The following is a 16,503-nucleotide window of genomic DNA, read 5'->3' on the forward strand; positions in this document are numbered from 1 at the left end:
TGTATATCTCTTGTACCCACCCATTATTTCATAGTGGAAGCTCTTGTTGTCGCTGCCCCATGGACGTAGAACTACGTTATATCCGGTGTTCCCTTTCCTTTACTCTTTTATTTCTTTGCATATTTATCCTCTTGTGGTTAGAGTTGTTACTTCCATTCCATTACTTTTTCCAACATAGAGTAGCATCAAACTTGACCCACATCCTCGTACAGCCATTATAATCAAAAACTTCTTCTCCATTCGGGTCCAAATATTGTCCCAAGAAATCCCCTATTAACTTTACCGTGTCCACGGTCATTCGAAGTCGTGGCAGATTATTAACATGAACCCTAAACCCTACAATTTATATTGGCTTCTATGTACTTATATTATCTTTTATGCGAACTAGTTACTCATACAGACAGACATGTGTAGTAAATGGGTTAAATGGGAATATCGTAAGTCTGGGATGCTATTGCACATGAACAACTGTGCCACTATAAATTGATTTGATATGTGATATGCTATAAGTAGCATGTAATTTAACTTTGAAAATGTCATCGTTAATATAGAATAAGTATAGATCGTTCAAGCCGGGGATTGAGGGTACATAAGTCATTACATAAACAAATAAATAACTAAAGTCTAGTTTAAGGTATATTACATGAAAATATAAACAAAATCAAAGAATATAACAAAATTGTAAATTAAAGGGGTAATAGGGTTTGTAAACACAAATTAAAAAATTAAAACTTAAAAAGTAAACATATATACAATGATGAAGGTGAAACGCAAGGAACAAAGTATTCAAACTACAATTACATGAATGAAACAAGTTACAGTCCCTATAGTTGATTATCTATATCTTGAGAAAGAAGTTGACCGTGTGAAATGTTAGTAAGCAAATGATTTCCCATATTTTCCTTTCCTTGGATATTTAAACTAAGTGAAAGCACCTAAATTAAATCTATTGGACACACAATCATAGTCTAGAAAGCTAGCTAATCAAGAACACATCCAACGTATGAAGAACACATAAAGGATGTCAACCAAAGTGCACAACCTAGTATAAGAAAGCTAGGTCCACAAGATGTCCAAAGCCTTTACTACTTTTGAAGTAGGTCCACAAAACTATTAGGTAAATTGTTTACCTAAATCTAGCATCAATTACATGCATATATCCTATGCTTGCACTCAAAGAATGCATACATACAAAAATTTTCTGTAATCCAAAATCAATCAAGCAATCTCATATAAGCAACATAGAAATCAAGATATAGGAAACGTACTTTATTATCAAACATATAAACGAGCTTTAAACTTTACCCTTAACATCATGTTAACCAAGTTACAAAAGTGTGTTGCCTTATCAACCACTGAATCTGAGTATGTAGTAACAAACGAAGCTGGCAAGGAAATGATAAGACTGCAAAGGTTCCATCATAAGAACACGATGTAAATGACTTTCAAGAGCAAAACGAAACAGGAAAAGATTATCTTCCAACTATTTGACCCCACTACTCCTGTTGCAAATCTCCAAAGATGAATCATGTGGGACATGAAATCCTTCCTTCAAAAGTCACAAAATGTGAATAGTTTAGCAAGCAACGCAAATTTGTAACGAGCACATAGACCAGGTGATATTGAGGCATTAGCTTGTATACCAATTCGCTTCTTCTCTGTGAAATCATCATGATAGCCCAAAGTGGGACCGCACCTTGCATCCACAACCAAACAAAGATAATGCAGTGTGAAGATATCAAATTATAAAGGGTTATTATCACAAATGATACCTGAACTTATCCTCTATTTTATCGATGGTACCTGAACTTCAATTTTGATCACAACTAGTACCCGAACTTTTTGATTTCATTTTAAATGGTACCTAGAGCCACTTTCGGTCACTATTCCGGCCAAAAAAGCCAAATCCAAAAAAAAATTAAAAAAATAAAAATAAAAGTTCAAGGAAAGCCTATTACCAAAAAGATCATTGCTATGATCGCAACCCTTGAAATCACCAAAGATCATCATTATGATCGCCTCACATGCCCTTTTTAGTTGGAATAGTGACCTAAGGTGGCTCTAGGTACCATTTAAAATGATATCGAAAAGTTCGGGTACTAGTTGTGATCAAAATTGAAGTTCAGGTACCATCGATAAAATTGAGGTATAGTTCAGGTACTATTTGTGATTTTTACCCAATTATAAATATACAAAAGAATGAGAGAAACTATCCAAATAGATATGAAGACTACTTAACCCAATCATCCAACCAATCAAGGACACAACAATAGGCATATAAAACCAGATTACTTTAAATATTGTAAACCCTAGTCTAGCTCTATCCAAACCTCTTATGAATGAGCCAGGTCGAAGCAAAGATCAAATTACCATGTCAATCGTCTTTTTAACCAACATAGTCTCCTATGACAAAAAGGATGTTGGCTAAATAAACCAAATGACCAAAAATAAAAGAATTAGGTGCAAACCTCTAAAAGCCATAAAACACGAGCATCGATCCCGGAAAACACAGCCACCAAATCGCTGCGGTTTGAAGTTGCTTTCCTTGGCGGCAAAGGCCACGTAAGTTAAGAAGAAAGATGTTTCCAACAACAACAAAAAAACCAAATCAAAAGAAAGAGACAAAAATCCAAATTAAAAAAAAAAAAAAAAAAAGGGGAACACGATAGTTAAAATAAATTAAAATTGTTTACCAAACAAAACCAAAACGAAAGGGTCACGTAAAAACCATGTTTCGGAGGAAACTAACTGGAGCCTCTTCTTCATCCTCCTCACCACTCATGGCTCCCTACTCCTCTCTCCTCCTCCGTCCTCAACCTCACCCCTTCTCTCTCTCCACCATCAAACCTAACCCTAACCCTAACCCTAATCTCATCAACCGCTACACCTTACTCCCTCTCCGCACCGTAAACTTAAAGTCCTCTCTCCCGCGCTCTTCATCTGACCCCGACACCAATCGCACGGCGGCGTCGTCGGCTTCACCTCCACCTCCACCGCCTCCGACGACAAAGAAGTCGTTTGCTGTTGCGACGGGGGAGTTGTTCTTGGGCCTGGCGACTAGGATCATCAAGCGGCGCAATGGAGGCCCGGACCGTGACGCGGCGGCATCCGTCGCCATGTTTGAGAGCTCCGGCAAGTTCTCCGATGAGAGAATTGGGAAGGTGATTGAGGATGAGCTTCAGCCGGAGGTCGTTTGGGAGCAGCGCGTGAAGGATGTGGAGGCTGAGAAAGAGAGGCGCGTGATTACAAGTCCCGGCTTTAGTTTCTCCGCTGCGGGACTTCTTTTCCCTTACCATCTAGGTGCTGCTCAGTTCTTGATTGAGAATGGCTATATCAAGGTTCTTCATTTTCCCCAATTATTATTTTTTTTTTTTGTATATCAATTTATGTTTCTACATCTTGATTCGGTATTTCTTTTGAGTTCTGATTTTTGTTGAGCATGATTTGCTTGCTAGTTGGACAAGTGTGTTAGTTCTTAGATTCTCATGTTGCTCTAGAATTGAATTCACCTGGGAAATACTGTTGCATGTGTTTCTTGAATTTATCAAAGAAGATATTAAAGAATTTATCAAAGAAGATATTAAATGTGCGGTGGATTTGGCCTAGAAGGATAGATTGGGTACTTGTTCCTAACTTTCCTTCAATAAGGGACCAAGAAGTGGCTTTGAAGTTTAGAACATAAAAAAGTTAACTTTCCAAAGAGCTTCTGTTTTTCATTCTGTACTTCTTTTGAACTCTTGATTGACAATAGTCCACTCTTCTGTGTACTAAATCAGAAAAGAGAATGAAGTAAATGAACCCTTTTTTTTTTTTTTATTAATTTCAAATGTAAATTCTTCTATCTTTATTGGTTCTATATTGGAAAAAGTGTTTGTCTTGCTTCTTGTGCTTGCTAAATTCAAGATGTTCCAGATTATTCAGTGATGTTCTTGGGTTTTTAGAGTGATTGCGTAGTTGCAGATGAAAACGCACTAATGTTTGTCCTTGTGCAGGAAACCACTCCATTAGCTGGTTCCTCTGCAGGTGCCATTGTGTGTGCTGTGATTGCCTCTGGAGCAAGTATGGCAGAGGCCTTACAAGCTACTAAAATTCTGGCTGAAGATTGCCGGAACAGAGGGACAGCTTTTCGACTTGGGGTAGTTCCCTACTCTGTAGCTAAAGTGAATAATAGTGTATTTGCTTCAGGCATGATATTCTTAATCAAGTACTTTTTAACTTTTGAGTGCTTTAAAATACATGTGAAGCATTTAAAAAATACACGCACACAGACACACACATGCCAAGATTTCACATAAGGAATCAGCTAATTTTGTACTTAAGGTACAGCTAATTATGATTTCAGCTATCTGTCAAGATTTCTTTTTGATAATCTTGATGGTTCATTGCTTTCATTTGTTTGAATTCATATACGGATTAGGAATTCAATACGCATTTTTTAATTTCATTTGCCATTATGAACTTGAATTTATGTAGAAAGCCATTAAAATTGAAGGCCCGGCTCTTGCACATATTCCATATCTCACTACTGTCACATGATATATACACATATATGACTTCAGATTCGTCCTCCATTATGCTGGGAGTGTTCATATATTCATTCAAACAAGACAGTTCAACTAGTGTTATGCCACTTATAGCCAACTATGTGTTCGACTGTTCGCTAAATCTGATCCCTTAATCTGCTTTTAACCTTATGCAGTGTTCATTTCCCCAACTTAAAATACTGACTCAAGTTTCGTTCGGATTGTAAAATTGTAAAATTGAGATCAGTGGTCTGTTCTGGTTTCAATTCCAGTTAGGTTTGCTGTGTAATCACATGTCTACTGGTTGATGTGGTTAGTTTTAGATTGATGATATGCATTTATGCAATGTTATTTGAACTTGTGAGCCAGAGCCAAAAATCTTTGTCTGAAGAAAGAGAAAAATGAGTTTTGCAGATATTTTCTCTACCCATCAAGTCTTGGCCTTGATGAATGGGAACAAAATAAGGAAACTTTTGCATGGAGGAAAAATTTGAATCAAATTTTTTTTATCCATGTTTATCTTTATATGTTGGAGGGAGATATATAATATTGTTCCCTTATTCTGGTGAATTGTATACCGAGACACATAGGTCTCTTTTTCATTGGATCTTGTCGGGCGTATTGATCAAAATGCAATTTAGTTATCCCTAATTCTTCTGTCTTTCCATCCTTTTCTATTCTTTTTCTCTCTAAAACTATCTTCTCTTTTTCTCCGCATCTCTCTCCTTTTTTTTTTCTTCTTCTATTTCTCTTTCTTTTCTTGTTCTTTATTTTTGCTGCCCTGCATTACTTAAATTGGGCAATTATACCTGTGCAGGCTGTTCTTCGAGATGTTCTCCAAAAGTTTTTGCCTGAGGATGCTCATATTAAGTCTAATGGGAGGGTTAGAGGTAAGTGGTATTCTTGTTCCCTAAACAAAAAGAATATTTTTACATCGATGTTTAATGGTCTTTGAATCTCATTTCTTTGACATTCTTTATCACAACTAGGTTTTTTATTTTTAAAGCTGAGCTTTTCTGGAGAAAAAAAAATGTTCTCTTGTTATTTAGTGTTACATACTTACATGGTTGTCAGTTGTCTCTGTTGAAAGATAGATTGTAAAAATGTCTGGAACGAAAGCTGGTGGTTATTGAATATATGTTACTTTAGCTACTGAAATCGATATCATCTTGTAAAGTAGAGTTTGATCCATGTCCCTCCATGTTGATCAAATGGTTTCTCTGTGCAGCTTCTCTATTTATTTTTTTTGTTTTTGCTGCAGTTGCTGTAACACAGCTCCTATGGAGACCAAGAGGTTTACTGGTGGATCAGTTTGACTCCAAGGAAGATCTCATTAATGCGGTTTTCACTTCTTCCTTTATTCCAGGGTGATTTTTGTGTATATCATTTTAGTCTTGCAGTAATTTTGCTGCTGTATTAATTGATGATGAATGTATGAAGTTGGACTAATAGTAAACTGCATTACAGGTATCTCGCACCAAGACCAGCAACGATGTTCCGGAATCGTCTTTGTATTGATGGGGGCTTGACTTTATTTATGCCACCAACATCTGCAGCAAAGACGGTAAGAAACATGTAATAACATGTTTTTCTAATATATGATATACATGTAATTTGATAAGCGAGGCGTTATAAATTATTTGTGCTCTTTCTTGCAATTCATGGATTGACATGGTTGATTATGTCATGCTTTAAGGAGTTCTTGTTCAGACAACAGATTTTTCAAGTGAAACTGCCATCTGTCCTAGGGGGAATGTGTCTAAATAGTTCTTTTACATCTTCATGGTTCGATGACAGAAAATTGTTATTCAAAATCCATGTTGACTTGGTATTTTTCATAGGAATGTGTGCTGAATAAAAACAAAGGACAAAATAAGTATTGACAAAATTAGGTGAAGAACGTATCAGAATCATCTCTTCTTTTTTAGTATAATTTTGATGCAGGAGAGAAGTTTTGGGCTGCTGTCTTGCTGATATAAGAGTGAGACCTCATACAAAGAAACAGGGAAACTAAACTAGAATTTAGATAATTAAGCAAGAGACCCAAGATAGATTTTGTAATCTGAAATTTTTGAATGATAAGGATAAAAGATGTGTTCATAGACCACTTTTAACAGGCTATTTATATTAAGTTTAGCAGCCGCGATTTTCTAGAACTAGAATACTTAATCAGCTTATAAATCCCAGCCCTCCAAAATATTGAAAATTCAAAATGACTCGCATTACCATTCAAGAAGACTAGGGAGTATTTATAGTCTACAAACTGTCACAAGTAAAACAGCTAAGACCCTAAACTAAATAGCATCAAGCCAAGTTGGCTTGCATGCCAAAATCACAGACTTCAAAACGTTGTTGATGCCTAGCATCAAATTTTGCAGGATTCCATTGAGTTTGGTTTTTATTTTGTTTTAATTTTGGTAATAGTTTATGTTATAAATTTTGAAACCATTACTTGATGGTCCTGTTTTGCAGGTTCGTGTTTGTGCTTTCCCAGCTAGTCGATTGGGTTTACAAGGAATTGGGATCAGTCCGGACTGTAATCCGGATGATAGGGCAACCCCTCGAGAGGTAAATTTGTACTTCTACATTTGAACGGTCAACATTCCTTTTTGAGGATATGATGATGAACCATTTGTTTTCCTCGTTCCAGCTTTTCAATTGGGCACTTGAGCCAGCAGAAGATGATATTCTTGACCGGCTTTTTGCGCTTGGATATAAAGATGCAGCTGTATGGGCCGAGTCCAACCCAGTTGGCCAAATAGTTGAAGATGATAGTTCCTTGATCGGTAGTGGCTTAGCTTAGTAAGCGGCTTCATTAGATATTCCTGTTGGCTTGAAAATGCATAATACTCATGGTTAATGCGAACTATAGAGAATCATGTTGTGCCATTTTCAAATTCCACACAGGTCATATAATGAATATTTCATAGAAGATTGATAGTACAGTGTTTGAACAATGTTATATAGTATTTCAATTGTATAGCAGGTTTGTACAATTTGTTGTGAGAAATAGATGCAAGTAATTGAAAGTGTATTCTATCAGTTTTGTTTTTAGAAACCCTTCTGTAGAAGCTTAATTATAAGTCATATATATGAGCAATGGGGTGGCTCAATGTCAAAAATTACCCTATCCAAGCGGATGTTCAGACGTTGATAATCAATATGACTGGTCATCCAACCCAAAACTGAATTAAGAAGATACAATCTCCCATGCCCCCACAGCCATTGTTGATCATAACTAGAACTGGGGTTGCCGAGCACTGGTGCTTCATCAAAAATTAATCACAGTTTATGAAGAACTTTAGATCACCATATAAGCCTCGATTGATGAACGGACACTGCCAACATGCATATGTTGGTTGAGAGGTGATAACCGACAGCGTCGCCCCTTACAGCTAATACAGGAGTAGTCCTAACTCCCTGGTTGAGGTCCGGCAAAGAAGCTCTGGATCAGATACTGCCCTAGAGCAGGAATGTTGTGACGATGAGCAACTAAAACCTGCAAGTCCAAAACAGGTAGGCAGCCTGAACACCTAACAACAGGATTGCTGTAAATTACTTTGTTCTTTTCACTTCTTCCTGCTGACGTTTAATCTATTATAGCTTCTTTTTTTTTTTTCTTTTTTTTTTTGTGAAGCAGGGTGAGGGAGGAGTCCCTAACACCCCAAAAAAAATTTATTAGAGAAAAAGAGAAGTTACAATGCAGGGGGACTAAGCCAAAACCTCCATACCAACAGAAAACCACAAAGAAAAACAATCTAACGAACTCTAAACTTCGGAAGACCCAAACGGTCTTCATTACAATTTGAAGCAATGAAACTAGGAGTTGTATCCCACCACACAAAGTCAGTAGAAGACGTACCATAGTTTGCTAAGGCATCAGCAACATGATTCCCTTCGCGAAATATATAAGATGAATGAAAATTCATTTGAGAAATGCGAAATATAGGTTGTCTACACTGTGTTACAAGTTACAACTTACAAGGGACGATTAATCATCCACCACGAGTCCCATATAAATCAAAAGGCTGCAACAATATCACACTTCAAATACTGTGGCATTGGTTGTACGTTTATATATTGTGTTTATAGATGGGCATGTTTAACCAGAATGACAGAAATCACATGAACAACTACAAAAAGCACTCTATCTTCTCGTTTACTCAATCTCTACTGGCATGACAATGAATCCAAATGTTATTTCACTAATGAATGACACGAAGTTGAATTTGACAAAACGTGAAGTAATCTCATTCTCTAAGCGATTGCCTAAAGTTAAACATGGCCAAGGAGATTGTGGAACCGAAGTGCAATTTGATCTTTCCAGATGGGGAGATCACCACATGTAACCAGGCAATCTTTTTTCATATGTTTGAAACCACTCTGGTAAATATGAATTGAATGAGCTTTGTTAAAATGCCTTTTCCCCGTTTGGAGTTCACTCCTGAATCTGTCATACAAAGTCAAGCTTAAAACTATGGTGTTCAACTTGCATTCAGTTTCGCTAACATTTACTGTTACAAGAATACAGTCGTCAACAAAAATATTATCAAAAATGAAACTTCTTTATCTAAACCTAAAGATTGTAATTGTATCACCAGACAAAGCCAGTACTTCATCCAAGGATTGTGAGTAATACATTGTCCTCAGCTTTAGTTGAACATGTTTGGGAGGGGCCTCACTGCCATAAATGCGTCCACCATCTGAGAGAAGAAAACATGACACAACAATTATCCTTCATTTCAATTTCAAGACGTTATACACAACAACATTTCACAACCATTTTAGCAAGGCTAGTGGTAAAAGGGCAATAGAGACCACATGCTCCATTACTTGCACAGCAAAACGAAGCAAATGAGTTGGAAATCAGACTTGCTATAATTCACAACAAACTTGATATAGGCGCTAATGCATAGAAACATCACACAATGAGAATGAAAAAGCTCCAACTCCAAATTAATTATCTTTGAAAAAAACTGCTTATAAGTAATTAGTTAATTACTTTTTCCCATTTCCCAAGTCACAATTATTACTGGGGGATTGGTACATCAATCAAATTTCATCCACACTCTGGAAACTGCTGAAAAGAAGATAATTAATTACCTCATCAGTGACAGCAGCTCTAGCCCTACGATGTCTCTCCACAATTTCTGTCAAAACTTGAATGAGCCTCTGCTTCACTTCCCCTGTCAACATTCGACCTGCACCATACTCCTAATAGTGCCGAAAGCAAAAGCAAATGTTATTAAAACAAAAAAGCAGAATGCTAAGGTTAAATACAAAATTCTTGCACTAACAAAAATATTGATGAAAATGAATTAAGTTCCTAAGGGACAGCTATCTCACCTTTCCGATATAAGCAAGCTCGATGTCATCATCCAGAAAAAATTTCAGATACTTGTATGGAATGTCTACCTGATTAATGTCCATACAACAAAAACATTTCTCAATTAGTCTGCATTAACAATTAATTCATGATACGAAGTAATGAGAAACAAATAACAATTCTCAAAGCAATTGTGGAGGACAAATTCTATTATTAACGTGAAAGCCAATCCAAATACCTCGAGATTTGCTCCCAACTCTCTGTGTTTCTCTATTGTATCTTGTCCCCCTGAAAATGCAAACTTGTTTATCTGCAGACATCCACACAAATTTCTTAGCAGATATATCATGTGAGAAAAAGTATATACAAAGCATCCATGCATGTACATCAAATATCTAATCTTGAAAAGCTTTTGGTCATTCGGATTGTAATCTCATGTTTGGCACCATGAAACTTAGCGACTGATATATGTTCTATTTTTATCCAGAAGCAAAGAAAAAGTACGCCAGACACGAGCCTAGGGTTTGGCAATGGGAATCTAAGAAAAGAGAAGGTGATTTTGGTTTGGGAAAATGAGGACACAAATCCAGAGAAATAGAACCATGTTGAGTATACTAAATTCCACTTATTAAACTTATATCAATGATAATACTATACAGTAGTTTTACTAAGTTGCCGCTCTGGTGTGATCTTGGACATAACTGTAACTCTAAAAATAAGCATTGGTATTACAAGTGCAAAAACAATATAAGCAGCCTGCAGCCCCAATCAGCAAGATTGTAGTATAGAAAAACCTAAGGCAACGTCATATGCAAACCTTGCTCTTAATATCCTTTGCAGAATCAGTTACATAGATGGCAGAATTTGGATCACTAGCCGACATTTTTCCTGTTTCTCCCTGCAAGCATCCGCATTCCATAAGTACAATCAGCAATGACTTCATTAGGTTGAACCACATGCCATATGAATTAACAGAACTAGTATGAACTTAATGACATCCAGGAAAGAAAACATACGTAAGGTAAAAGAACAAAGCACACTTAGAGAGAGGATATCATACACAGCAGAACATTTTGCACGGAAACATTCAGGAAAGAAATGTAGATAATATATGTATAACGGGCTTTGTAGAAGGTAACGGCGAAGGAGGAGGAGGAGGAGGAGGAGGGGGTGAGAGAGAGACAGAGAGATAAGAAGAGTAAGCTCAATACATTAGAAGCCAAGTTCTTACCCTTTAATTTATACAGCTCCACTATCCTATCCTAATTTGGTATACTCATCTTTGGCTACCATAACATTACTACAAAAATTTATCACCAAGATGCATGCCACATCGACTTAAATGCTACATCAGAGTACTTCACGTAACAATAATGAAAACTTTTATTTATTAATAATGGTCCTTTTACTTTGTATTCGACAATTATATATTGCTCATGGTGTGTGTGCAGTACACAGGATGTCTCCACAATCCACATTAGGATTTCAATCTATCTACATGCATCAAAATTTAGTTCCCCTCACCAAAATAGCTGGTCAAAATTCAGTTGATACATCTGGAACAAAAGCAGTTTCAGCGGAAAATCGTTGTCAAATAAGAAACCAAAACCAGAGAAGTAAAATACACACAGTTATTCATTCTCTGCATCAAAATAAATCGAACAGCTCGAACAAAAAGTACTTTCTGAAAATCACAAGATTACCTGGAGGGCAGGGAAGAATAGAGACTCGATTAAAGCAGGTTTATGATATCCAATGCGTGGAGCAACATCTCGGGTCATTCTAAAATAAGGATCCTGGACAGATACACAAACAGAAGAGGTAAGTTAATAGTAATAAATAAAAAGAACTTTCACTCAAATAACTCAAATGCAGAAGCTGAAAAATGATCTAAACTGATACTCCTAGCCTCATTATGTTTAATCTTCTCCAAAGGTGTCACAATTTAAGTTAGATGGTTGCCAAGATATCTAGCCGGAAAAAGAAACATTAGCCCCCAGAGATCTCATATCCATATAAGGGGAAGAACCTTTCCAGCCATAGTTCATTTCTGAATAGTAAAAGAAACTGCAACATAAAGCTACCATGGATTTACCATACATTTTTATCATGGTCGTATCATAACATTCAAACATAAATTTTGATTTCAAGCAATGAGAATTATCCTTAACATGTTTACCTGGTCAATTGCACAGGGTATTAAGCAACGAAGATTATCTTGGCCAGAGAAGAGATGTGGAAATGAACTTGGAAATGATGGTACCGCCTGCATTGGCACATAGCAAAAAGTATTGGATCTCTTTATGCCAACAAACTTTGACATCCATGTTACCTTACACAGTGACATAATAAATATAGAACAATAAAGAGGTGGTTGCAGAGAAATATTTTCTTGGAGCTTAGACTTGAACTAAGATAATTGTGTTTTTTCTTCATTCTATTATTAAATACAAAAGCTGTTTACTAGTGAAAGCATTATAAACTAGCAGCAAGTCGAGAAGTAAAAATTAAGCATAAAAACTAAGATGATGTTTCAGTTAAGTAAAAAAACTGACAAATTTAGCTTCACTATTTCGTGGAACTAATCAGAAACAACGCCCAAAAGTTTCCGTAAACCACATGATGATGGCTTCACTCATTTTGTACCCAAGGATAATTACCTGTACAGGAGGAAAACTAACTTTTCCTATATGATCTTCACCGGTGAAACCAAATATGCCAACAACCTGTACATTAGATTTCAACCTCACAAAATGAGTACTAAATCTCGTACAATGAGGTACACAATATACCTATTAGTAGAAGAAAAGTTAGAAGAGCAAATGACTCTCCAAGGGGTCTAAAATTGTAATAACCTTATTATAGGTGACACACTTTCCAACCTTAACCATGTTCTTGTAGAAGGCACTGCACAGGAAATTAGATACAAAACCAGTGAGCAAGTGGTGTCGCATGCACACACACATAATCAAAATATTCATGTGAATGAAACTCCTGTTAGGTCTGGAAGAAAAAAAGAAGGTTTCCTAGTCATTAATGAAGCTTATCAAGAACTGTGCAGTGAATAAATTATTACGATATCTTAATGGTTGTTGATAAAGTACTTGGCAGAGTGGCCAAGTTTAACTTTACAGACATGAACCTTATCAACTTAACTTTTTAACGAACTGAGGATCTTAATGCACACAACAGTAATATTGTCCTATTCAACAACTAAAGGCTTTTACAGAAATCCTGAATCTCAAACCCTCCAAGTTTGGGCAGCCAAGTAAATAGAGGCTCGAACAACACAGTTTACTAAAATTCTGAAAGAATAATCTCAAAAATATCGAACATGAAAGAAATACAAAATTCATTTCAAGGCTTTCAACTCAACTTTAGGATTTGTTGTTTTTACTATTGTGTCAAGCCTTAAAGATTTGTTACTTACCCCCCAACATAATCAAAATCAGAGAAGATAAAGGTTCTTGTTACATCAAAACCACAAGCAATGATGTCTTTAGCATTTTCCCTTGCAAGTCTCTGGCTTTCTTCAACTGTGAGATTTTTCCATATACATTTCTCGTCATCGGTAAGTTGTATAACGAGAGGGACCTTGAAGGCATCTTGCAGATATCTGCAAACAGAATCACACAGCGTAGGCGGTCAGAATCACTTCAGCTATAACTCTCCATAAATTTACCTCACAGTATGCAGGCCATAGAAAATCCAAAAACAAATGACTCCAAGGAACATAACACTCTAAAGAGATTGAAAGATCTCGTATTACTCTTATCATCCATCACTTAACACCTAGATCATAAATTGACAATCAAATTATCAAAAAAAAAAAAAAAAAAAAGACTTGTAATGACGACGATTCCAGTTCAATAACAAGGACTTATCATCAACTCAGCTCCATACTAGTATTTTCTAGTTGCAATGTTGAGCTCTATTAATATCCAGCAGACATAGTTTTAGCTTCCCAGCAAAGCTCCCACTTAACCCCTCAAAAGATGTTGAATTTCGTTTTGATCTACCCTCTAAAACCATTCCAAAGCACAAAGTGATTGTCACTAATTGCCAAGCACACAGAAATTTATCTAGAGCCCTACTTGGTGAACATGAAGGGGATGAGATGCCCCAAATGCAAAGCCTCAGAGGAAGGCCCTCTTCCTGTGTACAAATAGAACTTCTCTCCTCTCTCATAAGCATCCAGAATCTCATTGAAGTCCCTGCAATCACACACATTCAACTATCAAATCCCTAAACACGTCAAATTTGAAGTGAATTTAGTGAAAGAAACTAGGGCAGAGCTAGACCGGTGAGCGAAGAAGACGTCACGGCGGAGGAAAACGTGCGGAGTATGTGAGGTGAGACGGCGGACACGGTCGACGAGAGACTGATCGATCCTCTGGCAACCGAACTGATCTATGAGCTTATCATAGTCGATTTTGCCGCCTTCTTTGGCCTCCACCTTCCAAGGATTCACAATCTGCTGCTCTTCTTCTCCGTTTTCCTTTATCTCCATTGCTCTGAAGAAGAGAATGTACTACTTTAATTGAAATTTAAAAAAAAAAAAAAAAAGAGAGAATAATAGCTGGTTCAAGGCAAGTACTGTGCCATAAAATTTAAAGTAATCAAAACCAAACTAATATAGTCTTCTAAAGAGGCCTTAACTTCAGGATCTTAGCTTTGACTCTTCATATTTTGAGCTGTTTTCACTTTCTTCATTAGGCTTTTTAAAATCTCTAACTTGCTACTGTCCGTGTGCTTCTATTCAATTCTCTATTTCTTGATCATTCTTTATTCTATTAATTATGTTTAAAGTGATAACAAATTTCTGAATTGGTCATCAAACAGAGGAAGGAGTGAATATTTCTGCCCATGGCCCAGTTCTGATCATAGAACATGCATGTCCGTAAAGATAAGGATGCTGAAATTTGCTGTACTTGGTGCTATATATCCCAGTGAAAATAATAATTGCAGTGCCTATATAACTATATGACAACTCAGCTGCTAAAGGAAAAAGGCATTTACTGAACTGGTTCCAATGACACATAATACAATTGATGGATATTACTTACTACTATGGTTCATGGCTTTATGCATGCATTAGCTTTGTAATAGTCCATATATGGATACACAGACAAAGAGTTTTGAATCTACTGCATCATATGCAGAGTGCACATGTATATTATCAAACTTAACTACAACTACCATTGCCATAAATAACGCAGAAATTGCATCACACATGTTATCAAACTTCACTGGACCTAGGCTAATAAGATACTGGTATGCAGATTAAGTAAAAAATCGTAGTGTCAAACAAGAAAAGCTTGCAAATTGAAGAGTATTCACAGAGAAAAAAAGAAGAAGAAGACCACCAAGGCACCAATTAATTACCAGAAAACAAGTATAATGTCACATTACATTACAATAATAGTGAGTGATATATCATCCAAGTGATAAATAATTATCACTCCAATCATGATTCCCCATAACCAAAGTTGTAACTTGTTTATAGTTCATACTGATCGACATTGTTGTTGAAATCAAACTTGAGTAACTGCCATCAAATTAGTAGGAGCAAAACCCCATCAAATTATTACACACTGTATCCCCAAAATCAGAACTAAAACCCCTAAATGACTGATCTGCTAACTAAAACCCCAATTATCCAACCGTCACTGAGTTATCAACTCACAACTCCAAAATCGGAAGAAAAAAAAAAAAATATATATATATATATATATATATATATATCAAAAATCAAGAGCTGAAAGAAGAGAAGCGGCATACCTGGGTGTGTTGCTGTCTGACTGGTCAGGCTTAGAAGAACAAGGAGGAGGAGCTCGTTGGTCTCGGCGGTAGGTTCCGGTTCCAGGCGCGGCGGGGCGAAAGGTGAAGTTTGGAGCTACAGAGGGAGGGATATAGATCGAAAAGAGGGGAAAATAAGGCCCTTTTTTTGTTGTCTAAATGCTCAAATGGAGGGCTGGGATTTGGAACCGTAAAACTGGAGGAACCGCACCGAAAGTCTCTGTTCGGTTCGGTCCTATGACATTTTTGTTTGCATTTTTCTCGGTTCGGTTCCTGGGATTGTCTATTCGGTTCGGTTCCGGTGCTTGGTTTTAAAACCTCTTTGGAACCGAAATACATATGTCAGTGTATAATTGGATAATAAGGCCGAGCTTATTTCTGTAAAATAGACCCTTTCTCATGTGATCAGGTCTTCCAAATGTATAATTGGATAATAAGGCCGAGCTTATTTCTGTAAAATAGACCCTTTCTCATGTGATCAGGTCTTCCAAATGCGATCAGAACCTTCCATCATAATCTCCTATCCGTTCTATCAAAACCCTAAAAATGATCTCTTCCCTCAAACTCTCAGTCTCCATCCTAGATCAGATTCGGAGACGACTCTGACTCTCTCACTCTCTCAGCCCTAATTCAGCAATCCTATGATCAAAACCCAGACGAGCTAGACGAACCCAGAAACATCGCGTCTTCGATTTGTGTTGGCCATCTACGATTTGGTTGATGCAGCCCCGTCTGGGATTTGGTTGATGATCCGTCTTCGATTTGGGCCATGGCTCAATGTAAGCTTTCAATCCTTTCATTTTTCTCGCTATAGTCTCATCGCTCTGCAATTTCCCGTGAAATCTGACCACTTTT

At 36.8% G+C, this 16,503-nt stretch overlaps 2 protein-coding genes across 2 annotated transcripts; one reads left to right on the top strand and one right to left on the bottom strand.

Moving 5' to 3' along the window:
• Positions 1-2,697: 2,697 nt before the first annotated feature.
• LOC112179493 (patatin-like phospholipase domain-containing protein 2) lies at positions 2,698-7,581 on the top strand. Its single transcript, XM_024317919.2, has 7 exons — positions 2,698-3,338; positions 3,993-4,136; positions 5,341-5,413; positions 5,785-5,890; positions 5,991-6,087; positions 6,996-7,091; positions 7,174-7,581. Exons 1-7 carry the CDS (start codon positions 2,730-2,732, stop codon positions 7,324-7,326), a joined length of 1,278 nt encoding a protein of 425 aa, XP_024173687.1. The 5' UTR covers positions 2,698-2,729; the 3' UTR covers positions 7,327-7,581.
• A 1,127-nt stretch (positions 7,582-8,708) lies between these two features.
• LOC112180289 (tryptophan--tRNA ligase, cytoplasmic) lies at positions 8,709-15,819 on the bottom strand. Its single transcript, XM_024318817.2, has 13 exons — positions 15,631-15,819; positions 14,151-14,363; positions 13,944-14,063; positions 13,280-13,465; positions 12,705-12,756; positions 12,510-12,575; positions 12,029-12,115; positions 11,553-11,645; positions 10,667-10,747; positions 10,088-10,159; positions 9,870-9,938; positions 9,627-9,737; positions 8,709-9,226 (listed from the first exon to the last, which is right to left on the bottom strand). Exons 2-13 carry the CDS (start codon positions 14,357-14,359, stop codon positions 9,176-9,178), a joined length of 1,197 nt encoding a protein of 398 aa, XP_024174585.1. The 5' UTR covers positions 14,360-14,363; positions 15,631-15,819; the 3' UTR covers positions 8,709-9,175.
• Positions 15,820-16,503: the final 684 nt, after the last annotated feature.

Source organism: Rosa chinensis, chromosome 7 (genome assembly GCF_002994745.2).
Source record: "Rosa chinensis cultivar Old Blush chromosome 7, RchiOBHm-V2, whole genome shotgun sequence".
NCBI classification, from domain to species: Eukaryota; Viridiplantae; Streptophyta; class Magnoliopsida; order Rosales; family Rosaceae; genus Rosa; species Rosa chinensis.

What these genes read in the sequence shown, in the direction of transcription:
- LOC112179493 (XM_024317919.2), top strand. Translation starts at nt 2,730, where the DNA reads ATGTTTCGGAGGAAACTAACTGGAGCCTCTTCTTCATCCTCCTCACCA. An exon ending in TTGAGAATGGCTATATCAAG is followed by an intron (nt 3,339 to 3,992) that starts GTTCTTCATTTT and finishes GTCCTTGTGCAG; the next exon opens with GAAACCACTCCATTAGCTGG. An exon ending in GTCTAATGGGAGGGTTAGAG is followed by an intron (nt 5,414 to 5,784) that starts GTAAGTGGTATT and finishes TTTTTGCTGCAG; the next exon opens with TTGCTGTAACACAGCTCCTA.
- LOC112180289 (XM_024318817.2), bottom strand. Translation starts at nt 14,359, where the DNA reads ATGGAGATAAAGGAAAACGGAGAAGAAGAGCAGCAGATTGTGAATCCT. An exon ending in ATCCCCTTCATGTTCACCAA is followed by an intron (nt 13,466 to 13,943) that starts GTAGGGCTCTAG and finishes TTCTGTTTGCAG; the next exon opens with ATATCTGCAAGATGCCTTCA. An exon ending in AGCTTGCTTATATCGGAAAG is followed by an intron (nt 9,738 to 9,869) that starts GTGAGATAGCTG and finishes CGGCACTATTAG; the next exon opens with GAGTATGGTGCAGGTCGAAT.